The sequence below is a fragment of the Tetrahymena thermophila genome (assembly GCF_000189635.1).
Source record: "Tetrahymena thermophila SB210 genomic scaffold scf_8254476, whole genome shotgun sequence".
Taxonomy (NCBI): domain Eukaryota; phylum Ciliophora; class Oligohymenophorea; order Hymenostomatida; family Tetrahymenidae; genus Tetrahymena; species Tetrahymena thermophila.
Window position 1 is genome coordinate 56,469 of NW_002476251.1, and position 20,707 is coordinate 77,175.

Genomic DNA, 20,707 nt, shown 5'->3' on the forward strand with positions numbered 1-20,707 from the left:
AGAAAGAATATTTATTAATTTTTTGGATACTAATCAGACTTTATAAAATATATATACTCGATTAAAATTATCCAAATAGCAAACAAGTAAAGATATTGAAAATGTAAGGAAAAGGAGGCAAATAAGTTAAACTTAAACATATTGAGTCTTTCTTATCAGACTTAGATAACTTCGAATAAGGAGAGTTTAGCAAGTTAAAATTAGAGTAGCATATGACTCCAGCAAATGTAGCAGCACTATGTGTCTCCATGGTTGCAGAAGTAGGATTTTAGTTTTTTTATTGGGATAGAATATGGTTTAAACTTGTTATTAAAATGCATATTCAATCGTAATGTAAAAAATAATCATGTTTGAAATATACTAATAGATTGAGGAAAATTTGGAAGATTAAATAGTTGGAGATTTTGGATGCGGTACAGGAATGTTATCTTGTGGTATGCTCTGTGTTGGTGCAGGGTATAAATTTATAGATTAAACATATTTCTTAAAATTCAACTTAATTATGAAGATGGAGATTTTAATTAAATAAGATAAATGATATCTTTTTAAGTTAAATTTTAAAACGTTTATTATAAGTTAGGCAAGTTATTGGCTTGGAATTAGACTCTAAGTATGCGTAAATTACTTTGGATACTTTGGAAGACAAATTCGAAGATCCTAGCATGTATGATATTATAAATATCAACGTTAAACATTGGTAACCTCCAACATTGAATGGAAAATTATTTGATACTGTTGTTATGAATCCTCCATTTGGAACAAAAGATGAAGGAATAGATGTCGTTTTTCTTGAAAAAGCATTTTGTAAATTTAATTTAAGAATTAAAAAAATATATTTCTAATTTAATAAAAGAAACATGCTCAGGAAATGTATATTCTATGCATAAATCATCAACAAGAAAAGTAAAATTTTTAAATAAAAGAAATAGGAATAGATTAAATTATAATAAATATACTTTAAAATAAAGTTCTTGTAAAAGAAAGCTGAATAGTGTGGTTATGAATTTACAGTTCTTTAAGAAATAAAGTTTCCTCTTCCAAAGAGATTTAATAAATATCACAAAAAAGGTAATATCATAAAACATTTTCTTTGTTTTTAATATCTTTCATTAAATTTTAATAGAAGTAGCATACACTGAGGTAGATTTTATATTATTTAAACCTAAGAAAATGATTCCTTAAATAAAATAATAACAAAATGAAGAGAAAAAAGTTAATATTTAAGAATGAAAATATAACTTTATAAAAACTTAAAATGTAATTAGTATTTTAAACTAAAAATAAAAGTCTTATTTTATTTTAAAATTATAAAAACTAGAGGTATTTTTATCTATCTATATTTATGTATAGAGTATTAATAAGTTCTAATTTTTTTAAACTAAAATTTAAATTAATTTAAATAGCAATACATTACTGTTGTTTAATTAGGTATAATAATAGAATTAAAGTTATGAATAATTATAAAGAAAGATGTTAAATAAAAAATTTTTAAATACTATGAACAAATTATAATAATAAAAATAATAATTAATTGAAATGATTCATAAGATAAATCAGGTGATTATTATAGAATTATGTATTTAACATATAAAAATGAACTATACAGAAGTACTAGTGTGAATATATTAACCTTAAGTTGAAACCAAATTTAAAGAAACTCTGAGTTTTAATTTTTTTAGTGTTTTGATAAAAATAATGAATGAAACAGTATAATCTAAAATTTTGAATTTTTCATTCATGGAGATAATGAAAACTGCCAAAAATTTGAAAAAATATTGAATATTGTATTTGAACTCTTTTTATACTAAATATTGATATATTATATTCAATTTAAGAATTTTATTAAATAATAATTTTAATTACTTTTTCATAAATATTTCATTTTAAACATAGTCTTGTTAATATTAATGCTATCCAGTTCACCCTATTTTAATACCTGGATTAGCAATATACACTTACTTTAAAAAAGATTCAGAAAAGAAATTATGGTAAGGGGTCTAATTAACTCAACATGACCAATTAAATTAATATTAATGATGGGAAACTAAATAGTAAGGCGAATCTATAAATCATAAAAGAAAATTTCTCAAATAAAATAAAACTCTTAATCTAAGGATCTATCTTTTAATAAGATAATGCTCCTGCCATAATGCAAAGTTATTAAAAGAGTATTTTAAGATATCTAACATCAATATTTTAGATTAACCCCCAAAAACTAAGGTTTAGTCTTTTAGGGATATCTTAAACTATTTTTATTTAATTTTTTTGAGCATTTCGATAATTAAATTAATTGCATAGTAAACAATTTTTAATTTAGTTAGATTTTACTCTTTGCTATGAATTAAAATAACATAATGAAGCAGTAACTGTAGTGAGCTCAAAAGAACAAAATTTGCTGATTTTTACTGCTGATTAATTTATTAAACAGACTTATTTGAATAATACTCAATTTTTGTTTATTTATCTATAAAATTTTATTTTATTTTAAATATTATTTTAGCTTATATATTTTCTGTTAAAGTCTTATATATCTATATTTTATTATATTATTTATTTTGAATATGTTGAAGCAAATGAATTAATTATTTTAACTTTTAAATTGAAGATTTTTAAATAAAAATTATTTGTAAATGAGTGAGTGAATCTATAATAAATTAGTTGATTAATTAAGATTTTCAAAAGTATATCTGTAAAATTTATTATTATGATTTTAAGTTACTGAAAAATTAATTATTAATTAGTAAAATAAATATACTATAAAAGGATAAATAAAATGGAGACATATTTAAGAGATAGTGAGAATAAAAGTAAACCTAATCCTCTCTCAAGTAATAAATATAATATGGATTATCTTTATGCAGGTCCTACTGGATTAAAGAGGGATTATGAATCTTTGTATAAAGCTTTAGAGTACTAAACAATTTAAAAATTAAGCAATATAGAGAATAACAATGAAAATTTGATCAGAGAGGCAAATTTTTATAGAGATGAAAATTTTAAATATCAATAGCAATTTGATAAAGTGTTAAACGATAACAAGGCTCTCTATTTAAGATGTAAAGAGTTGGAATCATATTTGTTTTAAACAAATCCTAACTTTTAGCACTAATATGGTTCAGTAATTCGTGAAAACGAAGATCTTAGAAGATAATTACAGTAAAATGGAACTTAATTTTCTGCTAATTTGAATGGATAAATAAATTCTGAAGGTGTTGGTATATAGTCATCAAATAGAATGCTTTAGCTTTAAAGAGAAATTGAAGATTTAAGAAGAGAAAATTATGATTTGAAAGTTAGATTGCAAGCTTAACTATAAGATAAAGGTGTACCATATTCAAGATCCTAAATTAACTCTCCAGCTAAATTGAGTTAATCTATATATACATCTCCTCCCAAACCAGTTATTTCACATTAAAATTATTGTGATAATGTTATTTCATCTAATGAATAGCACAATCGTGCTGTACTAGAAAGATGTAAATCAATAATTGCTTCACATAATTATTACTGAAATAAACTCAAATAAATATTATATATCGTTAAACTAAGTATGAATTTATATGAATTAATAACTATAAAAGCTGCTTAGAAATACTAAAATTATTGAAACTTTGAATTTAATTAAGCATTCATTCATTATTCATTATATTAAAATTATTTTTTATTATAATAACAATTTTTAATTTTACATAAATAATACTTAAATTAAAAACATAAACTTAATGTAAATTTTAGTTTAAATTTGATCATAAAAAAATTTTCTGAAGTGGAATCTTGATTGATTCATTAAATTTTAAAAAAAAGATAATAAACGACTTATTCTGTTAACCAAAATAAAGTTAAACTAAATAACTACTTAAAAAATAAAACAAAAATTATATTATTCAAGTAAAACTATTAATAACTTTTTAAATTTCTATCCTAAAACTACATAGGAATGTATCTACATAATTCATTAATAGCTCCTATTAATAGCTAAAGTTATTAATAAATGAATAAATTATGATAAACTTACTTAGTTTTAAATTTATTTTGAGTTTATTGATAAATTTTATTGAGTAAAGAATTAAAACATTTCAAGAAAAATTAAGCTTTATAAACAAATTAATTAGGTAGGTATGAATTTATTTACAATCAATCATTTTGTTATTTAATGAAAGTCTTTAAGTAAAGCAATTTTAGCTTTAATTGAACTAAAATAACAATCATCTAAGTCTTCTGCTACAGAAGAATCATTAGTTTTATTGTACTTTAGTATTTATTCTTTACGACGAGCTTAGACATCTAGCATTTGAGCTGCCATTAATACTTTTTCTACTTTTTCAGTACCTTGCAAGCGCTAAACTTACTAATCCCAATTTTTGTTAGGATCTTCTTTCTTTAAAACCTATTTAACTCTTTCTTCTTTCATATAATTTTTATAAAATGCCTTTTATTAACTTGCCTTTACATTAGTATCGTCTGATTATTGCTATAATTTTTATTCTTTAGCCTTTTCGTCCTCTTACTTTTTATGATCCCTGTTATATTTTTTAGCAAACTCAAAGTAATCCTTTCCTAATAATTAAAAATTTTAATATACATTAAAATAGACTATTTTAAAATACCTATCCTATATGCATTTGGTTCAGTTTATATTTCTTATTTTTATATTTATAATTAAATAAGATTTTTTGGTTAATTTAAGTTTGTTATTCTCTTTATAATTTCTTCATTTTTTTCTTCATCTTTTTTTGGAACATGATTTTATTTTACCATGCTTGCATACTACTTTTATCTGTCCATTCTAATTTTTTTATCTTCTGAGGCACTCTACCTTAATTGATTTTTCATTTCTTCCTCTAAAATTTCATGTATTCTACCTCTCCACATTGAAGAATTACTATGCAAGCTCATAGTTGATTTATATGCACTTTTTTTTAATGATAGTCTATCTACTTCTGATTATTTGAACTCTCTTTTTTAAAAATAATTTTATTATTAGAACCCTATTCATAAAGTATTTTTTTACTTATATCTTCTATAATGTTCCTCGAAGTCTTCCAAACGATGAGGTCTGTATAACTCTCTTAATTTAGTAAGCTTTTCTTGCTAAACTTCTATTTCTGCTTTCTGTTTATATGATTCTTCCATTATTTCGTAGAGGGGTTTCTTAGTTTTATAATTTTTATAAAATTGTTTAAATTCTTCTTAATTTTTTGTAATAAATTCCTGTCTAGTTTTTTAGTTCTCCTTTTACTACTACAAAGAATTTATTAACTCCTCATGCTTCTTTTTTTTTTCATTTAATTTTTCTAACTCTTACTTCTCTTCTTGTTTCTTTTTTTTTTCTTCTTCCTATAAAATAAAAAATTTTAAAATATTTCATACATTCTAATACTTTGCAAAGTAAGTAAGTAAGTCAATTAATTAATTACCTTCTTTTTCATTTCTTCCAACTAAGTTTTAGCATTTTCTTACTCTTTTTTAATTTTCTTTAGGAATTATTTTGCAGTTTGCGTTTTTTCAGATTGTAAAGCGAATTCTTCAGGATTAAATTCGTGAACACTCCTGTATAGAGCTCTAGTTGTAAGAGATTTATCTAACTAGCCATTTGGCTATCTTAAAGACTTAAGATAGTCAATGTGATTATCTAAATTGTCAATTTTATGTTCTAAAGAAAGCTTCTAGTTGCTTAATCTCCTTTTATAAAATGAACTCTCTAAAACATACAGTTCCGTTTTATTCAAAATTTGATTCTTTTAAAATCATAACAATATATATTTATAAAACTGTTGAAACCTTCATTGAAAGAATTTACCTTTTTTTAAATTTTAATGCCTCCTTCTTTTATTTTTTTTATAATTTTACTGTTAAGGTCATTGATTTTTTACTAAACTTCCTATTTCATATTTATTAAAATTAGCCTTTATCGATAATATAACAAGTATTTTTGGAATTTCTAAAAATAAAATGCTTGTCTTGCATAATTATAAATATCATCTAATAGGTTATATAAATTATTCTACTGGCATATTAGGATGATTCTGCTTAAGCTATTGAAATAAATTATGGAAGTAAATATTTGAATCCTAAGTTGCTCTCCAGTATACTCTTTATTCTATTAATCCCATTTACTATTTAACTTCCTATTTAGTTAAATATAATAAATGTAATCTTAAAAAGTGCGCCAAATAATGAGATATTTTAATTACATCATTTGCTTGTGTATTAAGAAGTTTTTTTGAATTTTATAACATTGTTTCTATAATTGCTTTTTTAACTTTGTTCTTTGTCAAGTCTTCTTCGCTCATTAGTTCGCCCTCTTCATTTAAGTTGATTTTTTCATCTTTATGAATCACTGATAAATTTAAAGAAGACTCATAAATTTAAGAGTTTCTCAGTTATAATTCTGAACTATTCATGTGAATTAATGTGAAAGTAAATAAGTATTGTTAAATCTATCTAAATATTATTTATAAATTAAGGCAGTTTTTATTTATTAAAAATTTAAGAGTCGTAATATTTACTTATGTAAATTAATAAATATAGAAATGAGTGAGTGATCCTTTGTTTAATTGATTTTAAATTCTTTATTAATATATTTTTGCATTTTATAAACCATAATCAATCAAATCTCTATTAATTACTCAATTTAAACTCAATGATAAAAATATTAACTCCTATTTATTTATTTTTACGTTTTATATTATTACTTTAAGTTTTATAAAAAAAGATTTTAAAAAAGTTATTTAAATAAATTTTTAAAAAGTATGATGAATTAATTAATAATTGAATGCGCTTTTCTAATTATTTAACAAGCAAAGTTTTTCATAAAAAAGATAAATTTTATTCAATAATTATATTAAATAAAATTTATAGTTATTTTTATATTTGCATATATGTAAAAATTATCTTTTAAGCTGCTTTTGTTATGGATAAAAAGGTATTTAATAAATAAGCAACAAAATAAAATAATAGATAATAAGTAATTATAATTTATCTAAGTGAACGCATAAGAACATAAATATTTAATAAGTTTATGAATAGTTAATTACTAATTGCTATAGAATTTGAATATTAGTTTAGAATTATAATTATTATGAATTAGTTATAGATAGATAGTTTTTATTCAATTAAGTTATTTATATCAATATATCATGGAGCAATTTAATCTTTACATTTTCAAATTTATTTTATTTAATAATATCTGATGTATTTATTATATTTAATTTATTTATTTAGGTTTTATTTATTTTATAACATTTACTAAACAACTAAACAATATTTTAGAAAAGTAAACTTCGTTTTAAATGAATATATTTGACTATCTGATTTATTCATCCATTCGTTTATTGATTGTTCATTAATAATAAATTAAAAACTTAGCTAAAAAATTAATCATTTCCTATGTTTGCTTTGAATACGACTTGATAACTAACTTCTATCTTCGTTATTATTCTAATGCTAGCCTTGTTTTTCATAATCCTCAGAGTTAATTTCATAAGAGTTAATTTGTGATCCATATAAAATACGTTTGTTCAAAATAGCTTCAATTAAAAAATGTAAATTACAAAATGATAGAATATTTTTTAGATTTTACTTATAGCTCTTTCAGCAGCTTCTTTTGAATTAAATTTCACCCTTCCAAAGTTATCTGATTTCTTTTGTTTAAAAAGTGAGATTTATACATTTATTTTTATTTATAATATAGAATTTCATTAGAAATTTTTAATTCTAAATTTATTATAAGCTTTGTATCTACTATAATGCTATCCTATTAACTATAGTATTAATTTTGTTGGATATCCTCTTTCAATTAATTAGGAAAATTTGTTATGTTAATGCTATGAAATGCATTCAAAAAAAAAGCAAATTTTTAATAGGAAGCGGAGTTAATGAACAAAACAAACTTAATTTATAAATTTTACATATGATTCAATGATGTTATCTTTCTCTTTTTTTAATAAATCTTTCAAAAATTCATTGTCTATTTGTTTTGGTAAATTATCTGCTTAAATATATCCGTATTTTGAAGCATTCTTTTTGATGCTAAGTCTTCTTCCTCCATTAGAGTTGGAAGAAGATTACCTATTTATGTTTTCTTCATTGTGCTTGTTTTCATAAGAGTCTTCTAAGCTATCATATTCTTATTCTATTCTGTTATCATGGTGCGAGTGTTAGTTTTATTAGTAAGTAATATTAGATCTATTATTGTTACCTGAAGAATTTGATGGTTAAATTATCTCCTCCTCAAAATATGCTTTTCCATTTTCATCGCGCTAAATTGTTATTTTCTTTTTTGGCTTAGCGACTACAGGAACTACTTCAGGATTCTTTTACCATTTTTATGAGCTATCTCTCACTGAACTTAACGATATTTTTTTAATTTACTTTTGCTTAGGAGGAAATTTTTACCATTTATCATTACTATCTTCATCATCACTCTATTTTTAATTGCGCTTTGGACTGATATCTCTTCTCTTTTATTAACTTAATAGAATTCTATCACTGGCTAATGTACAATCTTCATGTTACATTTTTTATATTTTCTGTTCATCAATTTCTTTATCTTTTTTGATTAAGTTAAGCTAGTTAGATAGAGTCTTAGGGATTAATTTCATAAATTTATTTTCAGCTAAAGCAGAACTCATTTTCTTTTAAAACGTATTGCTTTCCTATTTTGGTTAATTAATTAAATTGAAGATTTGTTTATTTAATAAGTAAAATACCTTTTAAATAATATCAATTATTTATTTATTTTACTACTAGATGCTTCGAATCCTGCTAAAAATTATTGATAGATAATAATTAGACAATAACTTAATAAATTTTTAAAATATTCTTTTTTTTTTTTATGTCTTTAAATTTTTTTTTTAATTTATTAAATAACTCATACCTTTTTTATGCATATATCCTAATTAATTAATAATGTTAAGTAAAGGGCTGTAGAGTTTTTTTTAAAAAAATGGTATTACCTATACTTATTTTTTAAAATATTTTATGTTAACTCTTATTTATTGTAATCATCCTATAAATTTTATATAGTAAGAAAAACAATAAATGAGAAATTTTTTTATTTTCACTCAAATCAAAAATTATTTTTTGGCATTAAATAGCTTTTATTTTAAATTTATATAAAGCATATCAAAAAAAATAAATATACCATGAGAATTTAAGTAATTTGTTGAATTATTTTAAAATAAAATAAAAAATAAATTTTGAGATTATTTTATACTATTTACCTTCCAAATAATAATAATGTTAATAAACTGTTAATTTTTTAATAAATTTATTATATTTACATTAAGAGTTAATTTATATAAATAGCAACATCTAAATAAAGCATGAATTAATAATAAATTGAATTAATAAAAATTTTTTCCTACATTTTTACCAACTTAAATAATTTTAAGAAAAAATAAACCATAAAATATGTTTTAAAAACCTAATGATTTAAAAATAAAGAGCTATTACCTTAAACTACCATAGATAATTATCAAAGTTAAAAATTAATCAAAGCAAAGCTGATATAAGTATATTAGAATTTTCAAAATGCTTAATCAGAACCAACAAAATATTCTCAAATAAAAAAAGTAATTCTACTTTTTTGACCTTATAAAAATTCTTGAACAAAATATATCTTGGTTTATTTATAATTTTTTTTGCTTTTGGTTTCTTAAAATATTTATGTCAGCAATTAAAATTAATATTTGCTATTTAATACATTATTTATTCTAATATGTATCTATACTAATCTCTATGAATAAAATTATTAATTTTAATGATATTTTTAATAATAATACTTTAAAAGTTTTTATATCAAAAAAATTAAGTCTTTTGCTATTTTTGCCTGGATATATAATTAATGATATTTAATTATTAATTAAGATTTTTGTTCAGAATTATGTTTTAATAATTAAATTAATAAATTCTTTTTAAATATTCTTATGAGTTAAAATATTGATATTGTAAACGAGTTAAAAAAATAAGAAAAATGCTTGATCAAATATCAAGATCAGTAGCATTTATATTTAAATGATCAATAAATTTCTTCAAAGAAAAATGACTTGATAAAAATTTTTATTTTTTCATAAAAAAATCTGACTCGAGTGATTGACTAATAGATTGAGTTAATTTCTACGGCTCTTTAGTTTTTGTAATATCAATAGAATAAAGTAGAAGTAAATAATTAAGATGAATAAGAGATTGATGAGTAGCATCAAATTGAAAGTTCAAACAGCTAATATTCTGAAGAATCAGATTCATTTTCTTCTGAAAGCGAAAATTATTTATAAAATTTCGATTAATAAATAGAGCGTGATATTAATTACCATAACCAATAAGAAAAGAAAGATCAAAAATTATTTATTACTTAATTAGAAAAAATTAAAGAATCATATGATTAATTAGTTTTAGATTTATTAGATGAAAAATCATTTTAGTCTGAGATAATTTCACCCTTCTTTATTAAGCAGATTTAAAACAAAGTATTTTTAAATGGATCTGCCACTAACTTAGAAGCTTTTTCAAGAAGTTTTTGCAACAAATGCGCTAGTTTAGCAAATAACACACTTAATTTAATAAATAATGAGTTGACTAAATAGAATATTTTCCTTGTATTTGATCACTTTAATTTGAATTTATAATAATAAGTAAAATGTAGCTGTAAAACAAAAGGATAAAGACAAACAATTTCATGCGAAAAAATTAACACATTTTTTTCAAACATATCTTCTTAAAAACTAGAAATTTTTGGTAACTTATCACAGAATACTGAAAAGAGAATAGAAATAGAACTGCAAAATTACTTGTAAAGCCTAATCATCTAATATGAAATTTATTCAATGATAAACTTTAAAAATTAAAATGAAAAGTTTATAAAATAAATAGACTTATACGTTGACAGATAATCTCCTATGGAGTAATTATTAAAATCATTACAAAAATTCTAATTTGAATAGATAAACCTAATTACAATAACTACTCCAATTAATATTAGCCTAAGGAGTATCATTAATTCAAATATGCTTATTTATCTCAAAAAAAATAATAAGCAATACAACAAGTTATAGAAATTTAATTTAGTTAACTAAAAATTTGCAGCTACTTTAAGCCTTCTTTGTTTTAATAAACTATTTAAAAATGATTTTTCCTTCTTCAGAGTTATGTATGACCTTCATGAGTTTGACTGATAGAATATAAATAAAATTTTAGTTTTCGTGTGTAAATATTTTAATTATATATTTTATTTGTATTTCATTAAAAATGATATTTTCATAAAAATATCGAATTAAATTTTAATTTTGGAAATAAAAAATTAATAAAAAAAATCCATTTTAGAATTTGTTTAAAGAATGATTTATTATTTTAACATAATTGAATCTTTATAAATAATATTTTTATTTGATTCTAAAAGATGAATAATTTTATTTAAATCAAATAAAATTTTAAAATTAGAAATAGATAATAAAAAGTATTAATTTAGAAAATAAATGATAAAATAAGAGCTTACAAAAAAAATGCTTTTTTAATTATTTTAATTTAGAATAACAATTATAAATAAATCAATCAATCTAATTAATTAAATTTATAGTAAAGAATGATTTATTATTTTAACATAATTAAATCTTTATAAATAATATTTTTATTTGATTCTAAAAGATATTAATTATTTTATTTATTTCTATCAAATAAAATTTTCAAATTAGAAATAGATAATAAAAAGTATTAATTTAGAAAATAAATGATAAAATAGGAGCTTACAAAAAAATGCTTTTTTAATTATTTTATTTTAGAATAACAATTATAAATAAATCAATCTAATTAATTAAATTTATAGAAATCATTTAGTATTTATGAATATTCTGTATTTCTATTAAGTTTTTTGATATTATCGATTATATTTTAATTTGTTTTTTTTGAGAGTTGGTGTATCTTTTTTTCAAATTTCCATGAATTTTCTTTTTTTGTTTAGTTCAAAAAATCAAAATCAAGCTAATTTATTGTAGATGGTCTAATTGAAAGGAACTTATACCTTTATTTTTAGAAATATTATTATATTTATTAGTTAAAAAATTTAATTTACATTGATATAAGCAAAGTAACTATGGTAGCTACAAATGAAAGTATAATGTTAATATTTGCCTTATTTTCTAAAATAAGAAATATTATCTAAATTATAAGCTATGGAAAATCTTCGAGTAAAAATCTTTGTATTGCATTATAAATTCTTCCGTTAAAAGCTATCCCTGCTATAGTCTTTTTAATTAAATAGTTTTGATGACAACTTTAATAAAGAGTTTTAAAATTAATTTACTCTCAATCTGAATAAACTGATTTTTCTTAAAAAAACAGGAAATACAACAACATTAGAAGGTGATATTAAATCTAGTGTATCTGAGACAGCGTGAAATTCAAGTAATGTTGAAATTTGATAAAATTTATCAATTTCAGAAGTTGGAATTAAAAATTTTTTTGACTTTTAGAAAAGCAGTAGGATATAATATATTAAATTTATCAGAGTATGTAATCCTACAAAAACTATTGATGCAATCATTAGTTTAGGTCTTTGGCATTAATAGCAACTAACAATGAAACCTATGTCTGTGAAGTAATTGTATCTTTTTAAATTTAAAAATAAAATCCAAAATTCAGTAAAAAGTATATAAAAAATTAAATACCTTGTAATCTAAGAGCTTGCTAGAGAAAAAATATAGAGATAGCTTCTATTCTGATTTATCACTTTTTTAATTTCACTTAATAAAATTCCTATTAAAGAAGTAGAAGGAGTTATTGAAGCCGCAGGGATTAAATGAGAAGTTGTGCTTAATATTTTAGAATACAAAGAATATTCCATCAAAAAACTGATTATTGCAAAGGCAAGATAAACATAGTAAGAGTGCCATGACAGACCTTTACCACATGAATCTATTAAATCTTACCTATAAGTGAAATATAAAGGACCGAATATGCAAATAAAATAATAAATAGGAATCATAAAGAGCATTAATTATTTTAAAAATATATTTTCTTTCGATAAAGAAAGCTTTGTATTTAGTAAAATAACAGATTCATCGAATTTGTAAAAAGTTGTGTCCTAATAAAATAAGTTTAAAAATTTGTAGAGTTTTCCATTTTTTCCTCTTTAGTACAAAATTTTTAACAACCTGGCCGAAATACTATTATTTGACAATGAATCACTAATTTATTTTTTATGAATTTTAAATATAAAAAATAGATAGATCATATTATTTGAATTAAACTTACATCGAATAGTTTATGGTGGTCTTATAGCTGTAAGGAGAATACATTTATATGAGATAGAGATATTTAAAAAATTAAATACTGTAATTTGATAGATTTAATTCTTGTGATGGAGCAAAATTCAAAAAGTCTAGCATAGTATATTCATTTATAAAATTCAGATTTCTGTTAAGCTCTACAATTTTATCAAATTTTTATGAGTTTTGGTCTAAATTTTCTTAAAAAGAAGAGCTGAATTATTCTTCTTCGTAAAGACTTTCTTTTTAAGAGGAGGAAGTTAATTCATTCATAATCTAATTTCTGTTTAAATTTAGGGAATAGCTAAGAATTATCCTTTTTGTTGGTCTATTGAAAAAAATATCCATTAGCTTATAGATAACAGAAATATTTATGCTTCCTGAATAAAAAAATTTATCGTCATTCAATTGTTAAATAAATACTGTTTCTATTTGATTTGATTCAAGTAGGTAAGAGTTTAAAATCAAACCTAAAAAGCTTTCATCATTTATTTTAGAGAAAATAAAAAACAAATAGCAATTTATATTATTAAAATATATTATTTTTTAATTAAATGCTTATTGAGAAAGAATTTTTTAAAGCTAATTTAAATCAGCTTTCAAAAGAATGTCAAATCGAACCAAATTCCACATAACCATCCCATAAGTGGAATAAGACATTTGCGAAGCATATTTCTCGTCTATTTCTGAAAGAGGTTAAAATGGAAAATTGTATTTGATTCTATCTAAAATCAAAGTTTTTTATTAATTTTATTCTAATCTATTCAAGTGATTTTTATTTGAAAAGTCTTCTTTTTCGTTCTATAATTTTAAATATTATTAGTAATAAGCGTGAGAAGGATTCAAAATTCTAGCATTAAATAATTAAAGAGGCATCATGGCAAAACTATAATCGTTTTTCAAGTAACTCTTAAAAATGTTATTCTAAAATGAATAATAATAAATATTTGTTTATTAATCCTTTTCCAAAATAACCTTTCTTATATTAGAAAAATTTTTCCATGGTAAAGTAAGTATTTATTCTTCAATACCTTCGTCTTTTAAAATCATCTGCTCTAATTTAATCATTTTTTCAGTAATTTTTCCAATAATATGAAAATTCTATTCAAAACAATCGATATTTGATATATTTAATAATTTCAAATTAATAAGGTTTTGCCAATTTATCATCTCTAATTCTTAAGCTTGTATCATTAATTAATTCATATTTAAAACTTCTAATCTTTTCCCTACATTTTAAATTAACTTTTATAGTTCGATTACTTAATCTCTTCTCTAAACTTCTAAGAATTTTTCTAAATTCATATTACTGATATCTAAAAATTTTAGCTTACTAGCCTACTGCCAGTTTGCTCCAATAACTAATTCAGTTAACTAAATTTGAGATAATTAAGATATTATAGCATTCATAAATAATAAAGCTTCTTTTGATTAAAATGTCTAGTTGCTTTAAGATGATTTAAATATTTTTAAAGCCCATTTAGCCTTAAAAATAGATAACTTCTATAATTTTGTAAAATCGAAATTAGATAGATTATTTTCAAGACAAATATTTGTTTGGCCAACATTTAGTTCTTACAAGTTCCAAGATATTTAGTTTAGCATATTTTTAAATATTTGCTTATTTTACAAGAAAAAGTTATTGTTTCTTGAAATATCAAGCTTTGAGAGTTGCTTAAAATTTGTAAAATCTACTTTATCAAATATTTCTTCAGTTATATTACAATTTCTCATGCATAAATTTATCAAACTACTTTTAAATGATTCTAGTATTTAAAAAAATTTAAAACCACTCTTTTTTGGATTAACATTTTTATTTTATTTACTGATTTTCATTTTTTTTAATTTTTTTTATTTATTTTATTTTTTCTATACTTTCTTTTTTTTTTTAATGCTTAAATCTTATGAACTATCCTCTCCACTTCTTTCTTCATCTTCCTCACTATTTTCTTCATCACTATTAATTTCCGAATCTTCATATTAGCTTTCATTCTCTTCATTTTCACTATCCTCTTCTTCTTCTTCTTCATCATCATCATCGTCTTCTTCTTATTCATCATGATCATCATCATCGTCTTCTTCTTCATCTTCATCAGTATTACTTTCTTCCTCTTCTTAATCACTGGCATACTAATTTTCACCTTAAAAAATTTCCTCTTGTTTTAATGAATCGAAGCTTTCTTCAGAGTTAAAAAAGCTTGCATAATTATCTAAATTATCTTTGTAAAGTGGATTATGATTTAAAATAAGAGTCTCTAGATTTTCTAAATTATTAATTTTAAGATTTTCTAACTATTACATTCTTAGAGAATTATTTTTTAGACACAAAAACTTAATAGATTTATTTTTTTAATCAAAAAAGGATTTATTTTTTTATATAAGATTTTGATTGTTAGAAATTGTTAAATTTGTAAGCTATTTAAATTCATTTATTTACAAAAAATCTAAATTTTATTTTAGAGAAAACAGTTTTAAGTTTTAAATTTATTTTGGTAAGGTTTATAAAGGTTTTTAAACCTAATTGTTAATAGAATCATGAATAATGAAAGTTCGAAGATTGACTAATTTAGAAAAATCAATGATTTAATTATCTTTCTTAGTTTAATTTTATTAGCTTTCTGTAATATTTAATATTTCTATACATTCAATAGTTGAAGATATTCTATCAATGAAAGCTTAAATTCGTTTGAACGAAAAGAAGAACGATCTTGTTACTTTTAAAATTTTTAATTGCGAAAATTATTTTTGATTTTAAGAGTCAAAAATTTTTACTAAACTTATACTACTCCTTCTTAAATCTAACACTTTTAATTAGTTGGATAATTAATTAATAATACTTTCCAGTTATGAATTATGTTTTTTTGCTTCTTTATCATTGAAATTTTACCAGCAAAATATTTCTTCAACATTTTATAGTTTACTAAATATTATTTTTTAATCATAATTAGTAAGCTATGAAGGAGATAAGGTGGTTAAATTGATTGATTTTACACACATGTCTAAGTATTTTAAATCTACATTTTCACAATTATATTGACTAAAGATATAATCAGAGTTAAGCTTTATGCTAATTCTATCAAATGATTTATAAACAATTTAATCTGTAAGTTCGTCTTACTTTTAAACAAACAATTATTTTTTATCATCTTCTTTAATAGCATCTTTTATTATCTGATTTTATATTTTTTGATAAATCTTTGCTGTTTTTTATTCATGGTCTAAAACCTCTTCTTCTTCTTCATTGCCTTCTTGATTATTTGTATCATTTTTTTAAGTATTGTTTTAATTACTCAATTCTATATTTTTTTTTTGATTAGCATTTTCATCTTTTTTTTATTTTTCACCATTATCATTTTCTTTAAGTAATTTTAATTTAAAATTAATAGTAATAATTTTGAAGTAATAAAATAATCATAAAAATTTCAATAAAACAAGAAAAAAATAATTAAAATTTAGAAAATATTTTTTAATTTAATTTAAAATATTTATTTTTCATTGCTTCATATTCGATAATTAGAGTATGAATATCTAATTAAAGTAAATCAATAATTTTATTTCGTTGAAGCAATATTTAAAATATTTTGCCTTATTAATAGGACAGTTCATTAAAATTTAAGAACTTATAAGAGCTTCCATAAAAATTGAAAATATTAATTTAAAGTAAATAAATTAAAATTACTCTATTAAAGCTATTTGATATTTACCATTTATAGCATATTTTGATAGTTTTAGAAAAATTTACTGGCTTTAAAACTTGTAAGATTTGTATATTTTGATGGATTAAATGCACCCAAGTAATGCTAAGGTATATTTATACGGTTAAAATTAAGTGTTTTGAGTTAATGAGCTATAGGTTCGCAAATATCAGTTACATAAAAGCTTTTATTATCATTTTTTATGTTAAAAATTACTGATGTTAATTCTATGAAATTAATTTGTTTGAATCTTTTCCAATCGATTGCATATAAGAATTTCTCACTACATTTGATACTTACTAATTTAATTTTTTCTAAGCTTGTATCATTTAGTGAATTAAATAATTCAAATAAGCTTTCCTCATCAAAATTACATCTTGAAAATATGATTTTTTATAATTACTTGAATTTACTCCAATCTACTCCTTTTAATAAATTATTCATAGGTATAAGTTATCCTACATCTCCAGAAATTTTAAATCTTTTTAAATACGGAGCACATTTATTCAATCCTTAGCTTAGCTGAGCTATTTCGGACTATAAAAACAGAGAAATATTTTCGAGAGTAGGAACAAATAAAATATCTAAATTTACAATAGTAAGAGTTGAGCCAACATACTTTTATACCAACAAATCTCTAAGCTTTAAATTTTTTAAATAATTATCTATGTTAGATAAAATCTTAAGACAATACATCCCAATTTTATTTCTTAAAGAGAGTACTCTTTCAACTTGATTAATATCTAGGATTTATTTTTAATTTTATTATTTTTACAAATTTTAATTTAAGGAATTTATTTTTAATTTCATGAATATTAAATAATTTTTCAACTAATTTTTTTTATCTAAATAATAAATATTTAAAAAATGAATTACTGAAATATATTAGGTTAATATCTATGTCTTTTAAAGATTTTCTTGAGTAAATAGTTAAATCAAAATTATGTCCTACCTCATTCTTATTATCGATTAAAAAATCATTATAATATTCAATCTATAAGTCCTCAATTTGATCATTTTCAATAGAATGTTTTATGCTTAGCCATTAAGTTTTTAAATCCAATGTTTCTAACTTTGCTTAATTGAATTTAAAATCATACCCTAAATTTGGGTTGTAGTATATTCCCTTTTATGAAATCTACAAAAATTTAATTAGAAATTAAAAAAATATAAATTATAAAATTAATTACAGGTTTTAAATTTTGTTAAACGAGTGATTAAAGGTTTTATGAGATATAATTTTGATCTATCATGATTAATGAGTAACTCTTAACTAAATTTGAGTTAAAGTATTTTAAAAAATAAATATCGTTTAATTATTAGTTATTTCTAGGGTATTTAGTGAGAGATGTATCAAATAAGAAGTTCAAGTCTAGCTGATTCAAAAAGTTTTAGACAAATCCTATCTTTTTAACTTTTCCAAGTTGCCAATTCATGAATAATTTAATTTCTTCTAAATTTTATGGATAAAGAGCAGTGTCATAAAAGAGAAGAACTTAAATTCTATCAAGATCTCTAAGTTTTTAAAAAAGCATAGAAAAGAGATTATCTTTAATCCTTCCTAATCTCATAAACTTAATAGACGTAATTATACTAGAATACTAGTCTATTATAGTAGTCAAGTAAATAAAGGATGGTATGTCTTCAAAATGAAATTTATTTATTATAAGTTCTATTCTTGTTTTTACTTTTTTTGGATTCTTCTTACTCGAAAAACGCTTCTCTATTACAAAGCTATCGAATTTCTTTTTCCTAAAAATGTCTTACTCTATACTAGAGACACTTTTATAAAATTTTATTTATTTAAGTTAATTTTTTTCTTCGTCATTTAAAGATTCTTCGTTTTTAATATCTAGAAACAGGTAATTATAAAAATCAGCTGTTCCTTCTTCTAATCTGGATAAATATTAATCCTCTTCAAAATCTTATAAAGTATTTTTAGACTTTTGGTCTTCCTAAAATTAAATTTTAAGTATTAAAATAGATTTATTAAATAAGAGATTTAATGTAATTAATTAATTTACTAATAAATAAAATTTGTAAAATAAAATAATAAATTTTAATTGTTTTAGCTCAATTTATATTAATGGATATATCAAAATTAAAAAACTATAAAAAATTAAAAATTCTTAAAGTGTTAACTATTACCTCATTAGTATTTTATAAAATAAGTTATCTATATTCACCAAGTAATTACTAATAATCTACTAATATGAGAGGATTGTAATTTTAGATAATTCTTACTGATTAAAAAGTATTTAACTCTAACAAATCTAAGACTATTTAATCAATCTATTCAATATATTAGATTTTTAAATAATCTTGTTAAAACATTATAAACATCGCTGATTCTCTGGTTATATTTTCTATCTAATCTATAATTTATTTATATAAATTTTAATTTTTAAAATGATAAATAAAATACCTGCTTTTTTGAAAATTCTACTAGAAAATACAGCTGGACTAGATCTCAAAAAGAATATATTTTCTAAATAATTTTTACAATCAAATATATACTATCTGCAGCTATTGATATCGAATATTGAATAAACAACTCTCAAAATCTTTATTCTTTAAAATACTTTTAATATCTTGAATACATTTATTGTCCTTATATTCTCGAATGTTACTTCTTCAATCAAATCAAGGAAATCACCATATTCTAAGATTAAATTTTTATCCTATTTTTAATTTTTCATGATAATTTTTATATTAAATTCAATTAATTTTTTTTAATTGATTGTAGAGTTTTTCATTTGACCTGATTATTATTATTTTGTTTAAGATAAATTATTTTACTGAGGTAATTGAATATTTTGCTCATCATTATGTTACTATTTTTATATAATATTAGTCTTACTACCACTTAACTTATTTCTCAATTATAAAGATTTTTCGTTATTTGTTAGTTAATCAGTTTCTTTTTCTTTGTTATTATCATATATTTTTTCATTCAACGCTACAGATTCTATTTGCTTTAATTTAATTTAACCAAGCTAACATTCTTCTAAGTATTCCTTTTCAGCTTTATCAGATATTAATTGGCTTTCTTAAATAAAATCATCTTAGTTATCATCTTTGTTGCTTTCAACGTCAGAAATATCTTCTTCGTATTCTTCATTACTATAAAAAATAAATATATTTTGATCAAATTAGAATACAAAAATTAGTATCTAAATATAATTTTAGTTACTTTTTATCATCTACACTAATAAAATTCTAAATTTCCCCTACATATTTTTCTTTTTCTTCAATTTTATTATCTATATTAGCTGAATTTTATACAAAAAATGAGCGTAGATTATCTTATTCGTCTTGGCATATTAAAATTGATCTTGAGGGTATCTAATTATGAAATTTCTTTTGTTTATAATCGTTTTTCATTTAAAGGAGCTTGCTTTTAATGAATTATTCATTTATTCGAGAATTTAATCTTTGTAGAGTTGCTTACTTTTTTAGTATTTGACCATCAGGTTTTTAATTTGAGTTAGAATTCATTTTTTTTAAATTTAAAAAACGCAATTAATTAATTTAATTCCAAAAAATGTTGTTGAATTTTTTAATTATTAAATTGTAAATTTATAGAAAAAAGATATTTCTTATTATTTTTAAAAATAGAATTACATGAAAAAATTAAGCATTTAACTATGAATTAATTAATTAAAATGCTAAATATATTTATTTAATAAATTGTGAATTTTTTATTAAAAAAAATATTATTTAAAAAATATTTGAAAATTAGATTTTTGC

The 20,707-nt window shown here is 21.0% G+C and overlaps 7 protein-coding genes across 7 annotated transcripts; 3 read left to right on the forward strand and 4 right to left on the reverse strand. All coding sequences in view use genetic code 6, as the record gives it.

The window, feature by feature from the left end:
• Positions 1–101: 101 nt before the first annotated feature.
• Positions 102–1,230, forward strand: TTHERM_00727660 (methyltransferase-like protein; the record flags this gene model as incomplete). The annotated part of the gene is made up of 6 exons (XM_001022651.3): positions 102–260; positions 368–456; positions 581–804; positions 854–903; positions 969–1,068; positions 1,124–1,230. The coding sequence occupies 6 exons, from the start codon at positions 102–104 to the stop codon at positions 1,228–1,230; spliced, it is 729 nt and encodes a 242-aa protein (XP_001022651.3).
• An 803-nt stretch (positions 1,231–2,033) lies between these two features.
• Positions 2,034–2,375, forward strand: TTHERM_000727669 (hypothetical protein; the record flags this gene model as incomplete). The annotated part of the gene is made up of 1 exon (XM_012799336.1): positions 2,034–2,375. The coding sequence occupies one exon, from the start codon at positions 2,034–2,036 to the stop codon at positions 2,373–2,375; it is 342 nt and encodes a 113-aa protein (XP_012654790.1).
• Positions 2,376–2,722: 347 nt separating this feature from the next.
• Positions 2,723–3,511, forward strand: TTHERM_00727670 (hypothetical protein; the record flags this gene model as incomplete). Its single annotated transcript, XM_001022652.3, has 1 exon — positions 2,723–3,511. The coding sequence occupies exon 1, from the start codon at positions 2,774–2,776 to the stop codon at positions 3,509–3,511; it is 738 nt and encodes a 245-aa protein (XP_001022652.1). The 5' UTR covers positions 2,723–2,773.
• Positions 3,512–4,138: 627 nt separating this feature from the next.
• TTHERM_00727680 (hypothetical protein) lies at positions 4,139–6,404 on the reverse strand (the record flags this gene model as incomplete). The annotated part of the gene is made up of 7 exons (XM_001022653.3): positions 4,139–4,557; positions 4,608–4,957; positions 5,012–5,337; positions 5,418–5,738; positions 5,801–5,881; positions 6,009–6,128; positions 6,195–6,404. The coding sequence occupies 7 exons, from the start codon at positions 6,402–6,404 to the stop codon at positions 4,139–4,141; spliced, it is 1,827 nt and encodes a 608-aa protein (XP_001022653.3).
• A 496-nt stretch (positions 6,405–6,900) lies between these two features.
• On the reverse strand, positions 6,901–8,991 carry TTHERM_00727690 (RNA-binding protein). Its single transcript, XM_001022654.2, has 3 exons — positions 7,911–8,991; positions 7,583–7,643; positions 6,901–7,529 (listed from the first exon to the last, which is right to left on the reverse strand). The coding sequence occupies exons 1-3, from the start codon at positions 8,889–8,891 to the stop codon at positions 7,381–7,383; spliced, it is 1,191 nt and encodes a 396-aa protein (XP_001022654.2). The 5' UTR covers positions 8,892–8,991; the 3' UTR covers positions 6,901–7,380.
• A 993-nt stretch (positions 8,992–9,984) lies between these two features.
• Positions 9,985–10,698, reverse strand: TTHERM_000727709 (transmembrane protein, putative; the record flags this gene model as incomplete). Its single annotated transcript, XM_012799337.1, has 1 exon — positions 9,985–10,698. One exon carries the CDS (start codon positions 10,696–10,698, stop codon positions 9,985–9,987), a length of 714 nt encoding a protein of 237 aa, XP_012654791.1.
• Positions 10,699–11,796: 1,098 nt separating this feature from the next.
• Positions 11,797–20,455, reverse strand: TTHERM_00727710 (transmembrane protein, putative; the record flags this gene model as incomplete). The annotated part of the gene is made up of 11 exons (XM_001022656.2): positions 11,797–12,016; positions 12,068–12,240; positions 12,299–12,602; positions 12,663–13,181; positions 13,249–16,618; positions 16,942–17,700; positions 17,834–18,095; positions 18,148–18,912; positions 19,106–19,332; positions 19,383–20,080; positions 20,151–20,455. 11 exons carry the CDS (start codon positions 20,453–20,455, stop codon positions 11,797–11,799), a joined length of 7,602 nt encoding a protein of 2,533 aa, XP_001022656.2.
• Positions 20,456–20,707: the final 252 nt, after the last annotated feature.